This window comes from Apteryx rowi, unplaced genomic scaffold (assembly GCF_003343035.1).
Source record: "Apteryx rowi isolate R43461 unplaced genomic scaffold, aptRow1 scaffold_54, whole genome shotgun sequence".
Taxonomy (NCBI): domain Eukaryota; kingdom Metazoa; phylum Chordata; class Aves; order Apterygiformes; family Apterygidae; genus Apteryx; species Apteryx rowi.
Window position 1 is genome coordinate 763,569 of NW_020450805.1, and position 16,298 is coordinate 779,866.

The 16,298-nt window shown below is 36.0% G+C and overlaps 1 protein-coding gene across 1 annotated transcript in view; it reads left to right on the forward strand.

Annotated features, from left to right (window-relative positions):
* CRIM1 (cysteine rich transmembrane BMP regulator 1) overlaps positions 1–16,298 on the forward strand; it is a 217,806-nt gene that overhangs the window by 125,637 nt on the left and 75,871 nt on the right. The window contains exons 6-7 of the mRNA XM_026081276.1: positions 9,476–9,658; positions 13,061–13,258. Of these exons, the coding sequence (XP_025937061.1) occupies positions 9,476–9,658; positions 13,061–13,258 (381 nt within the window). The remainder of the gene's footprint in view (positions 1–9,475; positions 9,659–13,060; positions 13,259–16,298) is intronic.

Below are 16,298 nucleotides of genomic sequence, written 5' to 3' on the forward strand. Positions count from 1 at the left end.
AATGCAAGTTATTGGGTTTATATGTAAGTAGGGAAATTGTATATTCAGTGTTACCAGCTAGTCGAACTAGTTGCTTCTTCTGGGTTTGACCACCTCTGAACACAATCAAGAGGACACATACACAATGACATCAGTACAGTTTTCCTGGTATTACAACATCTATTTAATGATAGAAAGCAGAGGAAAGAAAAAAGTTGTCAGGAACAATATTGATCATCTGAGTTGCCTTAAAATCAAAGGAATGTGTGAAGAGTGAGTGTACTTAGACTGCAGAAATAAGGTTTGTGCACAGGGCGGGGAGGGTTAGGTAACCCTAATGGTGTGCACTACATAAAAGCAAGCCAACCTTCTGTAATATTTATTGCCATTCTATCACATTAGCACATTCTTGCAAAGTTGCATTTTCACAGGGAATTTAGGGAGGCTTCCTTTAATGAGCAGAAAAGAGGTCTGTTGCTGTAGAGCAGCACTGGTGGCCAGTTGAGGAGGTAGGTAGTGTACAAGAACAGCAAAGTGAGTGTAACATGAAAGATAAGTTCTGATGTGAAAATTGTTCACAGTATGTTCTCTTTTCTGGTGAGCAGATCAGTCTGTTTCACAGACATTTTTTCTGGATTTAACAAGTGATTTAGAATGCTCTATTACACATCTGTAGATCTTTGTGTGCTAATCTTTGTAACCAATGCACACTTTAAATGTCTCAAACTTGCATTTGGTTGGTCTGTCTTAGAAAAGTATATTAATCTGTAGTGAAAGTCTTCTACAGTCCTTGTTCTTTGTAGATATTCAAGTTTTTCTAGTTATTCCTGTTTAATTATATATACAGCAGTAAGTCAGTAAGTTAATTTATTATTTCCATGCTGCAGATTCACACAGGGCAAGCCCTTATTTCCCCCATCATGTGTAATCTGCAGTTTCTCATAGTTTGTTAAATAATAAATTATGTAAATGTTATTTATCACTGAAATAACATTTACTCCTGCTTGGGAACAGTCCTAATGTTTCAGTTTAATGATTTATTTGGAGCTTGTTATTAATTATTGTTTCTTACTATGTTGTATCTACTGTGCTTGTAGCTGTTCAGTGTTTGCATAGGTTGAGCTTCTTTTCTGGATCTATGTTAGAGGAAATAATTTAGAAAGTAGCGCTCAGAACCACTTGACTTGGATGTCAAGAAAAAATATATTCATATCACAGATAGATGATGTTACTAATGGTTCTATGTGGGGGTTTTAATCATCGTGAATATATCCAGAGGTCAGAGTATTTTGTGTAAAACTATTATACTAATGGGGACATGTGTGTTTTTTAAAATGTAGCACCATTGTGCTTAAAATAATTCACCATTAAAATTAATGGATAAGTATTACTGTCATTAGAATGTCACTCTTCTCCCTCAGGTCAATCGATGTAAAAGGTGAAACTTGAAGGCATGTGTTGATTCCTTTCACTTTGAAGGAGAGCGTCTACATAAATAAAACTACTCTGTATTGCTTAAATGGTGGTAGGAATCAAGCCAAACCTCACTTCTTGACACAGTGCCAGAACATGACGTGTTCCTCTGCCATGATTTATCCCTTATGATTGTTTGGGCCATCCCAAAGTACACCTTGGTCTTTGGCTGTCAAAATTATAGCTGGCACAATGATGATAGCAGCACCTTTGTTTCTTGGTCTTTTCTTTGTCAGAAGAAAGGCTTTTACTCTGTTTAGGGCTTTGTAAATTAAAATCTTGCAGCTGTCTAGAACTGGTGGTGAACACTAACATACAAAGCAATAGTGATATGATTTTGTCGGGTTTCTTTGCTTAGAAGACAGATAACTGCATGTTACTTCTAATCTTATTTTCTTCGTGGCCTTCAGAGCAAGCCCCAGGTAATGCATGAAACAAGATTTTAGCCTGAAGGAAACGAAAGCATGAGTTGCTAAATATAAATCTCTGGCTGACATAAAATGGTATAAATAGAGATATAGCTGCTGTAACTACATTACAGTCACATCTTGCTGCATGGGAATCCAGAGATTAATATAGCAGTGTTTAATAGCTAACAGTTAGCAGGGAACAGCTGCATACATACTCAGATGTGCTCATTTCTGAAAAGTATGAGGCAGATGCAGAGAAAACTAAGACAATCTGTGAAATCTATAGAAAATAACTTCATCTTAATATAAGAAACTGAAAATAGGATTTTTGCCTATTGCATGGTTCCAGCATTGTAACACAGTGAAAGTTTCAGTGAAATTAAGACTGTATATTGCTTTGTTTAAGCATGGATTATTCTACTTACACTGAAATTTTCTTACTTGTGCTTATCTGAAATCTTTCCTTCTAGAGGACACTAGATAGTATATGGTATAAATTTGGGGAAAATGGAGCAAGAGATTCCCAAGATGCAATCCTTCCCAAAACCCTGCACGTCACAGAAATGAATACAGGATTTCTTCTGATCCACTCTATACTTATTAGTCATTGATTTTTCTCTACTAATCTTGGTGTGTGCTGCCTCTTCTAATTGGAGAGGTTGTAAAGAAAAAAATGATTCAACATTAAATTAAGAGCTCTCAGAGCATCAGGAAATGAATCCAAAGAGGCTGAAAGGTGCATGTGCAACAAGACTGAAACTGTTGGGAGAAAAGAGAGTATCCTGGCTGCCAGATCTCTAATTGGGTATTGATGCATTGGTCTTTTGAATCTAAGTTGCACTAAAGCACATACTGACTTAGAACTCTGGCTTAGAAATTTGAGAGCAGTTGTTCAGCATGTTACAGCTGTCTACATCTGTCAGCCAGGGCTTCTACTTCTGAGTGAGATTCCTTTAGTACAACAGCTACTTTAAACGAGTCTCTGATTGCTTTGTGAAAGATGATAAATTACATGTGTTTTGGTTGTGTATGAGAGTGGTCCTAGTTACTGCTTCAATGTAATCCAAGGTCTAGTGGACCAGGCTTCTTCCTGCCACGACCATGCATGAGCTGTAGTTGGAGAATCCTGCCTTGCCAGGAGTGGCTTTGGAGCCTCACTTCAGACCCCTTCCCAGGAGGTGAGGTTTGGGCTTTGGTTGCCCCGTTTGTTGAGATTGGGAGTAGCTGATGCCTGCCCTAAAGKAACAAGCATTGGTAGGGGGAAGCAAGGATGAGAACTTCTGCTGGGATAGAAACTCTCTCCTTTTCTATAGTGCTCTTTTAGACAGTACTCTTGATCACATGGTGTTATGGAAATAATCTATATCATCAGGCTCTTTCACCTGATGTGACTGATAAGCTGTGCTTTATAATTACTTATGTAATTTTTTTCTGCATCTGAGAAAATACTGCTGACATAAATGAGCCATTTCTCTTTTCTCTGTACTTCCTGGTTTTCTTCAGACTTGCTTCTCTATATAGTGGTACAGCATAAGGAGAGATTAAATTCCTCTTTAATCGCAGATCTTGTCACCTCTTGAGGCAGTTACTCCTCACAGCAATTGCTATTCCATCTTCCTATTCCCTTCATATGTTATTAAGTTATGGTATGGGAAAGGATAGAATTAAATACTCAGTGAGTTTTGAATAACATAAGGACAAAGTCCAAATCACTGCAGTCATTCATATTGGTTAATGAAAATGAGATGCTAGGTAAATTCTGTGGAATTGATGGTATGTTGTGTACAAAGAATATTAGATGGTAGGTGGTGCAGATCTCTGTGGTAGTAAAAATAAAGCAATGGTTTCAGTGAAGTAATTTTTTTTTATCAAACTAAATTTTCTTGATAAGCTAATAGCTTCAGTACTATCATGACTGTTAAGAATTTGTAGATGCTTAAACCTGGACAAGGTTGCCAACACTTGGGAGGACAAGGTTAGAATTCGATATTTTTCTTGAAGAACTGAAAAAATGGCCAGACCTGTACAAGAATCCTACTGCTGAGCATCATTATTTAGCTATAGTGCTAAACCACAGCCTTATGCTAAGTTTGGGGGGGAGGGGGGTTCCTGCAATTTTTAATTTCTCTGAAGCATTGGAGGCTTATCACAGATGGAGTCAGAATAAGTGATGGGTTGTGTCAGTACTTTTAGTGGTACTGAGATCTTTTCAGATGCCTGTGTCCTGGTAAGGTGCCTAGGGCTAAACTGATCACAGCATGTATTTTCTCCCTCTATTAGATTAACAGAGACTATTGGGATTTAAATGCATTACTCTGTTATGTAAAACATGACTTGCTTTCAAGAATTCTTGGCCATTTTATTTAGAAAATTTGTGACTATCCTGCAATTCTAGAGCACTACCAAGGAGCCTGTAGACCCAGGCTCTTCCTTTGGCAATTCGGTTGCTTTTTCTGTGGTAGGGCTTGACTTACTGCAGGATGTTAAAAAGTAGTCCTACTGTATTTCGAGAAGTATATGTAGATGAACAAGAGAGAGTCCAGAAGAAAGTGACAGAAACAGTAAGACATTTAAAAGCATGACCTGAATAAGAAAAATAAACATTGAGAGAAATGCATGTGTTTCATCTGTAAAAGAGGATGGAGGCAGAGATACAGTCTAGCCTGAATTACCCTTGCTACAATTTGAGTAATTTGAGTTCAGTTAAAATAGTAAAACTGGGGAATTATTTAATAGACAGGTTGCAGTTTCTACATTACAGATGGTTTTAAAGAAAACATGAAACCAGGGATAATTGAGGTAGAGCTGATTTTGTTCAGGTATCTTTCAGCCTTCTTTTCTATGATTCAGCCTCCACCCTATCTTTCTCCAAGAGGAGTGCCTTAAGCTCTTGTCTGCTCTGTGTAAAAGGAGACACACATCAACCTCCGCAAAACAGCTCTCTTTCCTCTGAAGTTCTCTAAAGCTTACTGCACTTGGATCTGCTGGTGAGATGGCCAGAGAAAATACTTAGGTTAACGATTCCATGGAAGGTAGGCACTGTATGTCTTGTGGCAGCTGCACACAAAGTGATTTCTAAAGCAGTGATGCAGCCTTTCTCTACTAGCAACCTTACTATGTAGATGTGGTGATTTCCTTGATGCTTTAAAAGTGAATTGCTGTATTTGACTTTTTCTGTTATTGTTTTTCCTCAGTGTCCTCTGCCCTCTACAGACTGTAGGTGCCACAAAATAATGTTTCTTTCCATTAATGATTTTGCAAGTATAAAACATTTATGAGTAATTGCATTGACCATTACAAATAATAGTTACAAGTTTGTTTTAGTCCTGTCCTCTCTTTCTAGATTACCTTTTTTAGAAGATGCAGGACCAAAGGACTTTCAGAATGGTCCTGCAGTTGTGTTTATATTACTTAAAGCAATATTTTCCCTATGATCTGAAGAGTAAGAACCCAAATATTTTATTTTCCACATAGCTTGTTCTGAAATATTTGCAAACAAACAAAAGCTTATAGTGTGGTGTCCTTTAACACTGTTAAATGGGTGAATTCCCATAAAACATATTGTATCTTTTTTTTAATCTCCCTGTTAGCATAGATTTTGGAAAAGAGAAAGCTTTTCTGTATTTTGTTTATACTGACACAGGACTTAAATTTATCAGCTTCCTTCCCTTTCGTTTAATGGAAAGTTCACAGTACTTGCACCAGTTCCTTCCTGGAGCCTGATACAAATTCTTCTGTATACTGAAGGACTTTCCAAAGTGCTGGAATCATGTGCCTTTTAGTCTTTTAAACAACAGAAAACTGTTTTGAATCTCACTTCCCTTTTGAGCGGGCAGGAATCTCTCTGATACTACAGGAGAAAATGCCAAAACTTGCCAACAAACAGATGCTGAAGCATCTCATGCACTTGGAATAAATGTGTGCTGAATTACTTTCTAGCTAGGAATGGACTGCAAAACTTAAATGTACTTCTGAGCTGTTTAATGACTTTAATCAAAGAAAAATCCCAGCAATGGGAAACTACCGAAATCTCAATACTAGAAATTTTATTTTTGACTAGGTCAGCCAGTAGAACTATATTTGATTAGATTTAAAAGTACAAGGTAAAATATATTAGAAAAGTGATTTGATAAAGCAGATTGTATCTGTTTTCAGTTCAATTTGAAGGTAAAGGTCTTCAGAAATTAGCATGGTTTATGTCTATGTAGTGTGCAGCTGTGTGGTTCAGTGCGACTCTGGCTTTAAGGCTCTTGCTCCCAGAACAAAAAACGGCTGTGGCTACATGAGGCAATATGTGGAGCTAAATTTGTGCCAAAATTCTTTCTCACTTAACTCCGGGGCAGGAACTTTTATGCCAAATCAAGTACAGTCTCTCTTAGTCATGCTTAACTTTGTATGGGATCAGAGGTCTGATATCATCTGTTCTACCACAGTTAGTATAAAGCCAGCATAAACTCTGTATTGTTCTGGGTACTGTCCACTCTGTTCTGACTCCTTTCACAGATACTCCCTCACACGTCTGTGCTTGGTCTAGATCAACCATGCTTTACTGGGTTATCTGATAGCTGGCAGACGTTGAATTAATGTTCATGAATCCATGGCCTGAGTGTCTGTCTCTTGCCTACTGTTTCATGATGGTAGCTTGCRTCAGAAAAGGCATTTGGTGCTTAGGAAGTTTTAAGTGCTTTGTGCTATAAAATTCAGTCAGTTTAAACTGCTTTGTTGCACAGCAAAGCTTTGAGACTTGAAGAATTCTGTCTTTAGTATTTTCTTTATTAGTAGTCTTTGAATTCAAGGTTGCCAGCCTTTAGGAGAAAATGCATTTATTCAATGTTAACTTTTAATTATCAGCATTTTCTTACTCCTTTGTGGCTGCCGTATGTATTTGACAGCATAAGTGTTATCTATGATATTAGGTTTTCACTTTATGAATAACTAAAGCCAATGTTCTTCATTTAGGAAACGGTACTTGTTTTGGCTAGACTGATAGTCTTAATATTGCAGGCTTAAGTACAATTCTAATGCAAGTAATCCTTGTCTCCCAACTGAATGTATATGATTAGCCCAGTAGTTTAACGTGAATGTATACACTACCATAAATCTTGATGTTTAAAAAAAAAAAAAAAAGAAAGAAAGAAATACTCTAGTGTTTTTTATTGTAGGGAAAAAACATACTGTTTCCTTTCAGAATTTACAGTTATTTGTTAGGTCCAGTTTTGGCATTTTAAAAAACGAATGATAGTTCAGGGAAGGAAATGCTTCTACTTTCCTAACTAGGCATGAATTTGTGTCTGCTGTTTGGAGGAAAAAAAATAATCAGTAAAAATCTGAAAAGCTGCTATCAAAATAGTGAAGTCAGGAGCAAAGGGATTAAAGACCTTTTGAGTTGGCACTTTTTCCTTTTTGAGAAAGTTTTTAGACTAACAGCTTGAGATACATAAACTTGAAATATTTTTCAAGTGTTTGTTTATGTGAATGACTTTCTAATGAGGTCATAGCTGTTTTCCTGGACACAGTGGTATTTCCTCTTTACTCTCTTTTTACACTGCTTTCAATGTTATGCCTTCAAGACAGAACAGGCATATGAAAATCAAACATTGCTCAGGATATTTCCAAGTTTCAACCTCAACATTTTACAGTCATATTAAATGGCTTGAGACTGGAGCTGAATATAACTGTGTGTGGGGAGAAATATTAGAGTACTGAAATACTTTAGAATTTTAAAGAAAACCTGTATAAATGTCAAAAGTAACTCAGATGAAAGTTTTCAACACCCTGAAAGTTAGAGGATTGGGGAGGGAGGGTGAAGAATCTGCAAATTCTGAGTTTTCCTTTAAATGTTTTTCACGCTCTATGCGAGATTGAGTACTCAAACTCCCAAAAAATCACTTGACCTCAAAATGGGCATAATTTTCAGCACTATGTTGCTAGGCCTTATGCATACAAGTAAATAGCTTTTTCCACATCATCTATAGAAGTCAACAACATACACAGTTGTCAGCTTTTTTGAATGGCTGAACAGCTTAAAGGATCCTCCAGTTCCGGCGTTCATATTTTAGTGTTGATTAGTATACTACAGGGAGAAATCAGTGCAGGTTTAAGTGTTCTCTATACTGTCCAGAAATTCATTCTTCCCTTTCTTCTTTCTTCCTTTCTTTCCTTTGCTATAGTTAGTTCAGATGTGATGAGATTTGACATTCTTATCTACAGTTTGGTAATGTTTTTAAATCATGGCATTGTTACTGAAATAAATGACTTCCCATTCTCAGAACCTTTGGCTTCTGAGACTGACAGAATCATAGTTTCTGAAAAACATATCTGCTTAACGGGTACTATTTTACTTCAAGTATATTCTCACATATCTTGGGCTAGGTTTGTAGAAGGCCAAGAAGATTAAAACTAAGTTGTTCCCAAGCAGGGAGAAGAGGGAGGAAGATGCACTGGTTGAACGGTGAAGTAATAATTTCTTAGTGATTAATATTGAAGAAGAAATGAGTTGGTATATTCTAGCTGACTATAAATTTGGAGTATTTGAGTCTCAGTAATTGAGCCCTAGGCTGTGGAACTGTGCAGTGGTCTGAACTCCTCCATCTCTGTTTCTGTTGGCAGTATGTGGTGTGAGTGGAAGTTTGTATGTGCTCCACTGGCTGCAAGCTCAGAAGTCTGAGGGAGTCTGTATGGACCACAGTGTGTGCATCTCCTTCATAATCCAGAATTAAACCTCTTTGGGGGGTGGGGGGGATGTTAAATCTACAGTGTGTTTTGCTGTTTCTGTTAGCATCAATTTTTTCATGTATAAGAAGTAAATAGGCCCAAAATATTCCTTTCCAAAACCTTTAGGAATTTCTAGAGGCTTTTTAGTTCCCACTAAATTTAATTAAGAATTTGACTGTAAATTAGTGCTCAGATGGAGGCATACAAGAAATGGTCTTGCTGTGTTTTAAAACCCTAAAGTGATCATATAATAGTTTTATTATAATGAAAGTTATTTGTTTTATGTAAGGAACATAGATGGTCATGTGAGTAGCACAACTCTAGGTTGTTTGAACTGAGATGTATTCAGTTCTTCATACCACATCATGCAGTCATGAAATACACATACTTATCTTTTTTTTAGTACATATCCTTATAGATGGGACAACTATAGTACTGTTTATCCACCAGCGCCTTGTAGAAAGCAAGATTACACTTAAGAGACCAGTTTCTGCTGTTTCTTCTTAAAATAGAAAAAGCTATTGCTTCATGTGCTGAAATTTCAGATAGCTTCTAGCTCASCAAAATGAGAAATATTTAATGCTTATGAAGAAAAGAGTGCTTTAACTTTCTTAAATATTTTAATTTTAAAGATGCAAAGCTTTAATTGTAAATGACTAACTGCTCCAAAAATAATTTTGAACAGTATTTTATTTTTTTCCATTGATGAAACAGACCATAAAATATTCTCTGCATTTAAAACAAAATATATCTGAATTAAAAAAAAAAAAAGCTGTCTCCATCTTTTTTTGTCAGTAACAAGCAACATGAGTTTGACTACTTCACCTTCATCAATATCTGTAAAATATATTACTCTTTTTTTTTTCCTTCTTTCCTTCTTTTTCTTATTCTTCTTTCAGAAGTGAAGCCAACTTGCATATTTAACAGCATGGAATATTATGATGGAGACATGTTTCGGATGGATGCCTGTCGTTTCTGTCGATGTCAAGGTGGAGTCTCCATTTGTTTCTCTGCCCAGTGTGGTGAGCTACACTGTGACAGGTATTACGTGCCAGAAGGAGAGTGTTGTCCAGTCTGCGAAGGTACAGTATCTATCTAATCCTGTTCATTTATTAATTTTGCTGCTTTCTTTATTTGCCTTTCAATGAGAAAGCAGTATTTTGTTTTATTCTTCTTCTAGATGTAAGTTTGCAGTTTCCTTCTTAATTCAGATATTTTTTGATTCCTGAAGGCTGTATCCAAGTATGCTGTCTGACTTGTTGCAATGTTTTTCTGATGTTGACCCTGCCATCTTTTTATACAGAGATGCTAAAGTTTCCTTTCCCTTGTGCCTCAAAACTTTCTCACAAACGTAGTCAGGTGTGCAATACTTTTTAAGGCCTTCTTCCCAGAGGGCATTTATGTCAAAAGCTGTTCCTAATTTCTGCACTAAATCCATAGACAGACTCCTCCAAAGCAGCACTGGTGGTCCTGACACATTTCTATTGCTTCACAATCTCCTTCAGATCTTCCAGTGTTTGCTCTATTCAGCTAGAGCAATGTATACATCTGCTCTTCTCTACAATTTTGGCAAAAGTAATATAGCACTAATCTGACTTCAGTGTTTTTCTCTTCCTCCTTTCTCCTGTTGACAGCCTTCTTGTCTGCTTGTTAGGCCTGCAATCCTAGAAAAGGATTCTGTGGAAAATTTGATTGACACCCCCCCCCCCCCAGCTTATACTAGGAAATACTTGGCACATCTTCTGCCAGAGTACAAACAGGAGTCTAACAGAGGAAGGTGGCAGCGGGTGCTGTATGGTTGGGTCTTGCCCCACTATGAGTCAGGTTATGGCTATGACATAGGTAAATGCCTGTGAAGCACTCCTGGGTCCATGTATTTAAATGTAACCTTCACAGTGACTTCCAAGTGAGCAAAATAAGTTGGAACTCTCAAACCTCCTTTGTCATGAGCGCTCACAAGAGGAGAAGAATCTAATTATTTCTTTATGTATAATACTTTCAAACACTTTGTAGCATACCTAATTTCAGTATCCCTGTAGTTGCTTATAGGAGCAAATAAGCCCCAAAATTATGGTTGTGCTTAATTCCAAACAAAGAATTATAAAAATGAGGAACCTTGTGAAAATGAATCTAAAACAGTCAGCCACAAGAGTCAAACCTTTTCAGGCAGCATAGAATTTACTGAAGGAGGCTTAGGTTGTCTACTGCCTATCAAAAAAGACTAGAGAGATTCAAAAAAAAATCTGAATACTGAAATAGCAGGGTGATAGAAGTTAGAAATTGGGAAGGCATTCTTTAAAGAATTGAAATGATGGCAGGTTGTAGTGTCCTTTATCAGGTCATCTGGCACTCGTTGACTAGCTTGGTTCTATTGCCTGCTTTTCTGACAGGGCTTGTATCACTGAGCCAAGGAAGACTGATTTCTCTGAATGGTTGGAGAATAAAAATACATGTTGTTTTCTACTAACAGTCCCTTTTGATTTAGTTATATTCTTTAAGGTGATGTTAGACATCTTGCTCCCCTTAACATATTATAACTTCCTCCTTCATTTAAGCATTAAAAAAAAAAAAAGCACTGTGATCCATTTCTTAATAACTCACGTTATGTTAAGTGACATCTAATTGACTAGTTAAATCTTTCTTTTAAATGGGCAAAATGTATGCTAAACAGCCAGGCACCTATTCATGCTCCTCTAGTTGGTAAAGAATGTTTATTTCTTTCTACCTACTCTCTATCTGATTATTTCCTGACAGTGATTTTCAATGTGATTATTTTTCTACTTAGGTTTTCTTGGTGGTGGAAATACAAGGAAATACACTCCTTTCTTCCTTTTCCCAACAATTTTAAACTAACAAATGTTAAGATTATATTCATTGTGTAATATAGGCACAAGCCATTCTTGCATTAGCTCCATGTAGGACTTCTCAGCATCAGGAAACGTAATTTGTTAGGCTTAATTTATAGCCTTACACAATGTTGCCCTTTTATGGGCACCAGAAATTTTGTATTTTTACTCATGTAAAAGACTATTGCAGATAACATGAGTCTATAAGGCCTTTCTCTGCTTCCTCTGTATTCATATATCAATTACAATAGTATCCATGAGTTTAATGATAAAATGCACTTCATTTTTTTGGAAATGTGAGTTAATATTGGCTGGGCCACAGTAGCTAGTTACAGGTGAAAGGTAACCTTAAAACACAAGAGTGGTAAAGTTAAGAGGTTAGAAAACATTTTAACTTTTAAATGTCTTAATTATTTTCCCAAACACCTGTTTTTGAAATGGCTTAATCCATTTTACTTAAATAGAGTTTAAGCAAAACCCAGGATGAGATTGAATGCCAGAGAGAGGCAGAAATTGTTTCAGTCTGAATATTCCGAGTTTGCTAGGATTCTAAGGATCGTAAATGAATAAGATGGCTTCTAATGAGATAAGAGCTACTAGCACTGCTTTCAGTTTTATCTACACTTAAAATGGATTTCTTCTTTCCAAAGGTCGTTGATGAAACTTCAGAGAAATATCCCAGGTTTCACTGAGTCCTCTTTTTCTGTAGCTAGGACAGCTTTTTTTCTCAAATCCTTCAAACCTAACACTTCTTGAAAATACACTTGGGTGTAAATGAATGCATCTTGTACTTACTTGACATCTAATGCTTTTAGTTGGATTCATCATGTTAAGATACTGAATATGCTTTAATGTGTAACTTGTATTATTGCCTGTTTTGAAAATTTAACATAATTACTGTGCATTCTCAAATATTTGAGTATTAACAAGTTCACAAGATTCAGAAATGTATTTATTTCAAGTAGTGAATCAGCAAATATAGAGTTGTATGTTTTATTTGCATGAAAGTTCAGAAGAAATCTTACACTCCCCAAATTCTCTTATTTAAATACATGAGTCTTTCTTTGATTGCTAGCAGAAAAATAGGCCTTGAGACTTTTAAGGGCAAAAAGCTCTGACTGAAGTGAGACTGCAAATTGAGCCACATCATCTCTAGTTCATTAAGAGGTTTTCAGTTTCCCTAAAAGTCTGTTAAATCAGTACAAAAAAATGTATYGATGCAAGGTTAGGCATGCATTTTTGTTCGGGAGAACAAAATGAGAAAATACTAAAATTAAGGCTCTTAAAACAAAAAAAAACAGCCATTTGTAGAAATATCTTTTTATTCCAGTTCTGCTTGTTAAATACACAATTCCAATTAAAATGGTTAAAAATAGAACACCAAAAATATGAATATTCAATATGAGTTGAATTAGCATTTTTGACAGTAAATTTTTGTATYGAATTATCCAACTTGTTGCCCATGTTATTTTATCACTATATCACCACACACAATGTGTTTTCTTTTCATGTTCAATAGCAATTACGCGTCTTGCCCCTTTCTATGTAATGCATTATGGTACTTTCGGTTATTTATAAAGTTTAGGCATAATAGGGAAAATAAAGTATCTTGTTCTGTTGCAATTTGTCTCATTTCAGACCCAGTTTATCCAGTAAATAACCCTGCTGGCTGTTACGCCAATGGTCAGATCCAAGCTCATGGAGACCGCTGGAGAGAAGATGACTGCACTTTCTGCCAGTGTATCAATGGAGATCCTCACTGTGTTGCAACAGCCTGTGGGCAGAGCTGTTTAAATCCTGTTAAAGTACCTGGCGAGTGTTGCCCAGTATGTGAAGGTAAGGTACATATTTTCTGTATTACGCTTCAAGTGTATGGCAGTTTACTTCAGAATTTTGGAAGGTTGAATTAGCTGTTATAGCATTGCCTGTGACTGAGTAAACTAGTGTGTGTGTGTGTGTGTGTGTGTGTGTAAAAAATAAATAAATAATAATAATAATAAAAAATTAAAAAAATAAAAACTAATTTTTGAATACAACTGTATGTGGCAATGTTTGATATAAGTTTGGTCCAACGTGTAGCCAGAGATCAGTTAAGATCAGCATTGTTAGCTGATTCTTACTCTTAGTTACAGTTAGTGCTTATTAACAGTTCTAGGGGAAGTTAGATCCAAATGTACGTCAAAAGATATTTCTGATAATTGGATTATTTCCAGTTTCTTATTCATCAGTGCCATGTATTTACAATGCAAAATCTCTTTGAGCAATGTGCTTTGAGGTTGGACGTAATTATTGTATGAATAAAACTCAATTATTTCAGTGAAACATGATTAAAGCTGGGAGATGAGCTTTGTAATGCATTGTTCATGGCAGGGCTTTACAATAATGCATACAGTTCTAGTGTGTGTCTGCATTTTTAACATAATGAGAATTCAGAAAACAAATTTGAAAAGCTTAACTGAGACAAATTGCTTAAATATGTGTTGGGGGGGAAGAGAAGTCTTGGTTATGCTATTTTTACAAAGACTGTAAAGAGATGATGCAAATCTGATGTTTGTCATCTTGCTGACGAAAGGATGTGGACCTTATCTTCAGCTACTGCTCTGTGGAAAATTATGTATCTTTTCAACCTGGTAATGTTTTAGCCACGTAATGAGGCAATCCTGGTAAGGGAACATATCACTGACCTAGCACCCAATCATGCTAGAACTGCTTCTCCATTTATCCCCCGATTCTACACAGAATACAAATATCTTAAGTATGTCACAGTGCAAAATAACAAAAAGCAGCATTACTTCCCATAGATTTTAATTCTTAGTGTTTGAAATTTAGTTTTCATTACTTTCTGGAAATACCTGTATCTTGTGTAATTGACTGAGAGTTTTAGTTAACTGTATGGAAGTGCTTGCTCAGCCTGACACTTTATAATCATTTATAATCAGTGGAAGAGTGAAGGTTTGCAAAATAATAAATTAAAAACATTCTGTATCATTAGAGTTGTATTTTAGAGTCATAGCTCATCATGAAAGATATGAGGTAAGACTGGCTTTTTCATAGCATGGGAATTTTTTAAACAGTTTATTCAACTCTAATTGGTTATTCTAGGGAACTAGGGAATAAGGGTGTGATGAATATTTCTAGCCCCTTGATGTATTTTCTGTAGAGGACTAATTGGGATGTTCTCATGATGTACAGAGTACATGCTGTCACCCTTCTTTATTTAGTGTGTATGTGAGCAAGCGTGGGAAGCTAGCTTGGAGAGATAGATGGAAGGGAATATTTTAAATAATTTGAGCGTTTTTTACTCTAGTGGGAGAAGTATAGACAAATGTTTACTTCTTCCTGTTCCAGGTTGGAGAAAATGGATGAGAGACAGTTGGATTAAATGCTTATCTACATCACACTGAGATAATTATGATTAACTGTGGGAAGTGAATACAGGGTATAGCTTAGATATCCATCATTTATTTCTAAAGGCCACAACATGGCTAAGCTAATGCTTCACTAATGCACCACGCTAATGTCTCTACAGTTTTTTCAGTACACAAGTTAACTCATCTGAACTAGGTTAGGTAATTCTGTGCTGTACCATGGTATACACTTAGAAGCAGATGTAGTGCCTGCTTAAGTCCATAAAAGTTGTTAGGGTTTCTAAGAAATTTTTATTTGTACTTACAATACAAATTATGTCATCATCAAGGCTGATGTATTATAGTAACATCATAGAATTAATATTTAAATATGATTTTTATGTCATCTTAATTGTGTTTTCTTGGACAATAATAATCCAGGTTTCATTGTTTGTCATTTTGTTTGTCATGTTAGCTGCTGTATGCTGTACGCTTGATTGTGGTGGTCTGTTTTAGAGCATATCATCTGGAGGAAAGTTATCCTGAATGGTGTTTTGAGCAATTCTTAACTCGATTTAAGCCTAAAAGCATCGTGTTTCAACTTGGTGTTCCTTTGATAGCACATACTGCTAAGTAAACAATCAAGGGATACTGAAATTACACAGAATGATGGAAACAACAAGTAGTGAAAGTAATTTCCATTCTTGCTGGGAGGGARGAACCATTGAGGATTTGAGCATACTTAGGCACCAGTGGTCAGAAGATACCTGAAATCACACTCCCTTCCCATCCCTGCCCCCAACAAACAAAACCAAACAAAACAGATGATCACACTACCTAGTGCCAAGATATTTAATTTCAGGAATTTAGATTTAGAAATATTTGAAGGATCAAAAATCAGAATTGTTAAAACTCAGCAGTGAGTTCAGATGCTATAACCAGAGATATAAAAAAAACTAATGTGCAAAAAGAAGCTTCTAATGGCTGTATGGGAAATTACTTTAACAGCAGAGACTTGACAACTTATTTTGCAGTAATAATAATAAAAAACTCAGAGACGAACCAATCAGGAGTACAAGTAAGCTTTCTGAAGTTATGTTTAGGGCATCAAAAGAGCTCAAGGCTGCTAAAGCCTGGTGATTAGCAGCCTAAATATTTACATTCATTAGAGGGAAAGGTATTATTATATTGGAAGTTTGTTAGTTATGGATGATTGAGTTTCTTTCTTAACCTCTTAATGAAAGATTTAAGAGAAAAATTTTCCGAGAATCCCAGAACATGAGAAAAATCAAAAGCTGTTAGATCTTGATCATCTGCATACTGCATATTTTACTTTTTTCAAAAATAATTTTAAAAGTTCAAACTTGATGGCAGCAGGGACTTGTGCATCAGTCATAGACTTGTGGCCCACTACTGAGGTAGATAGTAGCATCATACGTCTTAAGCCTTAAATCTGAAATTAATAGCATTTCTACTTTGGTGTATGAGTGAAAAAAGTTAGTTTGCTTTCTTTGCCATACAGCCATTGC